At 49.4% G+C, this 4265-nt stretch overlaps 1 protein-coding gene across 1 annotated transcript in view; it reads right to left on the bottom strand.

Annotated features, from left to right (window-relative positions):
- The window catches only part of LOC112073298 (sodium-coupled monocarboxylate transporter 2), a 29087-nt gene that overhangs the window by 19504 nt on the left and 5318 nt on the right, over positions 1-4265 (bottom strand). The window contains exons 5-6 of the mRNA XM_070440097.1: positions 726-814; positions 332-444 (exon numbers count right to left, since the gene is read on the bottom strand). Coding sequence (XP_070296198.1) covers positions 332-444; positions 726-814 — 202 coding nt within the window. The remainder of the gene's footprint in view (positions 1-331; positions 445-725; positions 815-4265) is intronic.

Raw genomic sequence — 4265 nt, 5'->3', positions numbered from 1 at the left:
CTATTATGGTAATACCTGGGGAGGTATTATATTATGGTAATAACTGGGGAGTTATTCTATTATGGTAATAACTGGGAGTTATTCTATTATAGTAATAACTGGGGGTTATTCTAATATGGTAATAACAGAGTTATTATATTATAGTAATAACTGGGGGTTATTCTAATATGGGAATAACTGGGGAGTTATTCTATTATAGTAATAACTGGGGGTTATTCTATTATAGTAATAACTGGGGGTTATTCTATTATGGTAATAACTGGGGGTTATTCTAATATGGTAATACCTGGGGAGTTATTCTATTATAGTAATAACTGGGGGTTATTCTTACACAGTCCTTTACTGATCCAGCCGCTGGCTTTGTTGGAGAGGTTAGTACAACACTGCTTAACAAAGTCTTCATAGGTCACCGTGGCTAGGGCATTGATGCTGGCTGCCACAGTACTGAGAGAGGCATAGACTGGGAATTAGTTGAGATCTCCTAATAAATTCTGTAGTTTAGTTAGAGTGCAATGAAGGCAAGACAATGTCATTCTGGGCTGGGTTTTCCCCAAAGCCTTGGTTTGTAAAATGCATTGAAGATTGACCTTCCAAAACACTGATTTTACAATTACTCTCTTGTGGCTGCGTTGTGGAGCAAAATAGCATCCTACTTTAGCTACGAAGGCTTTGGGAGAAAGCATCCCTAAACAATTTAAAATGATCCACACAGTGATTCCGCTAACCTGAGTGTTCCACTGAACGCACAGGCAACAAACAACCCTGGAAGCCCAGGATAATCCCCCAGAATCTCCATGACAAAATACGGCATGAGCTGTAGAGAGACACAGAGTGAAAAGGTTATGGCATGAGCTGTAGAGAGACACAGCGTGAAAAGGTCATGGCATGAGCTGTACAGACACAGCGTGAAAAGGTTATGGCATGAGCTGTACAGACACAGCGTGAAAAGGTTATGGCATGAGCTGTACAGACACAGCGTGAAAAGGTCATGGCATGAGTAGAGACATAAGGTGAAGTTCATGAGTACTGGGTAGCAGAGCGCAGGACACAAACACTGGAGACTGTATCAACGTAGGCCACTCAACACCAGGGTTGGAGTCAATTCCATTTCAATTCAGTCACTTCCTGAATTGAAATGGAATTCACCCGAACTCTGTAAACACTAATGACCAGATGTGAATTTAAGGGTTAGATATTACTGCACTGTTGGAGCTAGAAACACAAGCATTTCGCCAGAAGAACCCGCAATAACATCTGCTAAATGTGTGTATGTGACMAATATAATTTGATATAGAACAGCCCCACTAATTAGACAGTAGTGACCTACATGGTTTGTGGCTGTGACAGAGTAAGAATTGGAGAAGACAAGTTAATTAGGGCTAGAAATATAAACAGAGACTGTGTCCCAAATGGCACCCTATTCCCTATATAGTGCACTACTTTAGACCAGAGCCCTATAGAACCCTATTCCCTATATAGTGCACTACTTTAGACCAGAGCCCTATAGAACCCTATTCCCTATATAGTGCACTACTTTAGACCAGAGCCCATAGAACCCTATTGTCACGTTCCTGACCTTATTTTTCCTTTGTTTAACTTTGTTTAGTTGGTCAGGACGTGAGCTGGGTGGGTAGTCTATGTTTTGTGTTTCTATGTTGGGGTTAATGTGTTGCCTGATATGGTTCTCAATTAGAGGCAGGTGTTTGACGTTTCCTCTGATTGAGAACCATATTAAGGTAGGGTGTTCTCACTGTTTGTTTGTGGGTGGTTGTCTCCTGTGTCTGTATGTTCGTACCACACGGGACTGTATRGTTTGTTTGTAGTCTATACCTGTTCGTGCGTTCTTCGTTATATGTAAGTTCTCAAGTCCAGGTCTGTCTACATTGTTTATTTGTTTTGTATTTCTCTAGTGTTATTCGTGTTTCGTCGTTTTCATTTAATAAATTATGTCTACTTTCAACGCTGCGCTTTGGCTTTGAGAACGCACAGTGGTGGCGTGTCCTCCAGCCCATTACCAGCCAGGCCTACGCACCGACACCACAGCCTCCCTGTGCAGTCTCAAGAGTCCTGTTACGGGCACTGTTTCCTTCTCCCCGTACTCGCCTGATGTGGTGCCGCTAGCCCGGTCACCACCAAAGTGCCGGTCCTTACGCCGCGAACGGCCTAATAGTAACGCATTTGAGAAGTCCAAGTGTGCCCTGTTGCTGCTCCCACGCACTAGCCTGAAGGTGCGCCTGGTCCCTTAGCCGGTACTCTCCACGTTCCCGGTACCACGCACGCAGGCATACCAGTGGCGTCGCTCAGCCGGCCAAGCCGTCTGTCTGCCAAGCGCGTCAGAGCTGCCCTCTTGTCCCGAGCCGTAGAGCTGCCGTCTGTCCCGAGCCGTCAGAGCGCTGCGCCGTCTGTCCGAGCCGTCAGAGCTGCCCGTCTGTCCCGAGCCGTCAGCCTGCCCGTCTGGTCCCGAGCCGTCAGAGCTGCCCGTCTGTCCGAGCCGTCAGAAGCTGCCGTCTGTCCCGGGTCAGCGCCCTCAGAGCTTGCCCCGTGCCTGTCCCGAGCCTTCAAAGCCGCCCGTCTGTCCGGAGCCTGCAAAGCCGCCGTCTGTACTGAGCTTCAGAGCCGTCCGCCAGAACAGAGCCGCTAGAGCCGCTCCGCCAGACAGGAGCCGCTAGAGCCTTCCGCAGACAGGAGCCGCTAGAGCTTCCGCCAGAACCGGAGCCGCTGAGCCTTCCGCCAGACAGGATCAGCCAGAGCCTTCCGCCAGAACAGGATCAGCAGAGCCTTCCCCAGCCATGAGCAGCCAGAGCCGCCAGCCAGCCCACTGAGCAGCCCAGAGCCGTCAGCCAGCCATGAGCAGCCCAGAGCCGTCAGCCAGCCATGAGCAGCCAGAGCCGTAGCCAGCCATGAGCAGCAGAGCTCAGCCATGAGCAGCCAGAGCCGTAGCCAGCCATGAGCAGCCAGAGCCGTCAGCCAGCCATGAGCAGCCAGAGCGTCTAGCCAGGATCCGCCAGACGCAGCCGGCATCGCCAGAGCCGTCAGCCAGGATCCGCCAGAGCCGTCCAGCCAGGATCCGCCAAGAGCCAGCCAGCCAGGATCCGCAGAGCCAGCAGCCAGGATCCGCCAGAGCCAGCCAGCCAGGATCCGTCCTCAGTCCGGAGCTGCCCATCGTCCTCATTCCGGAGATCCCCTCATTCGGGATGCCCCTCATTCCGGTTGCCCCTCATTCCGGTGCTGCCCCTTAAGCTAGTGGGGTTAATTTGGAGGGTGGTCATTTTGAGGAGGCTACGAAAGCGGGTAGTGACTATGGTGGGGTGGGGACCACGACCAGCGCCAGAGCGCCACCGTGGACAGACGCCCACCCAGACCCTCCCCTAGACTTTATGCTGGTGCGCCCGGAGTTCGCACCTTAAAGGGGGGTTATGTCACGTTCCTGACCTTATTTTTCCTTTGTTTAACTTTGTTTAGTTGGTCAGGACGTGAGCTGGGTGGGTAGTCTATGTTTTGTGTTTCTATGTTGGGGTTAATGTGTTGCCTGATATGGTTCTCAATTAGAGGCAGGTGTTTGACGTTTCCTCTGATTGAGAACCATATTAAGGTAGGGTGTTCTCACTGTTTGTTTGTGGTGGTTGTTCTCTGTGTCTGTATGTTCGTACCACACGGGACTGTATTGTTTGTTTGTAGTCTATACCTGTTCGTGCGTTCTTCGTTATATGTAAGTTCTCAAGTCCAGGTCTGTCTACATTGTTTATTTGTTTTGTATTTCTCTAGTGTTATTCGTGTTTCGTCGTTTTCATTTAATAAATTATGTCTACTTTCAACGCTGCGCTTTGGTCCAATCCCTACTCCTCCTCTTCAGACGAAGAGGAGGAGAACGACCGTTACACCTATTCTATATAGTGCACTACTTTATACCAGGGCCCTGTAGAACCCTATTCCTATATAGTGCACTACTTTAGACCAGGACCCTATAGAACCCTATTCCCTATATAGTGTACCACTTTAGACCAGGGCCAATAAGGCTTTGGTCAAAAATAGTGCCCTACTTTATATAGGGAATAGGGTGACATGGGACACAACCAGAGACACTTATTGTTGTAGAAAGGATAGTAACAGTAACCAGGTGTCACACCCTGATCTGTTCCCCTGTCTTTGTGCTTGTCTCCACCCCCCTCCAGGTGTCACACCCTGATCTGTTTCCCCTGTCTTTGTGCTTGTCTCCACCCCCCTCCAGGTGTCACACCCTGATCTGTTTCCCCTGTCTTTGTGAT

This window comes from Salvelinus sp. IW2-2015, unplaced genomic scaffold, assembly GCF_002910315.2.
Source record: "Salvelinus sp. IW2-2015 unplaced genomic scaffold, ASM291031v2 Un_scaffold2213, whole genome shotgun sequence".
NCBI lineage: Eukaryota > Metazoa > Chordata > Actinopteri > Salmoniformes > Salmonidae > Salvelinus > Salvelinus sp. IW2-2015.
Note: the sequence above shows the minus strand (reverse complement) of the source record. Positions and strands in the feature narration are given on the sequence as shown.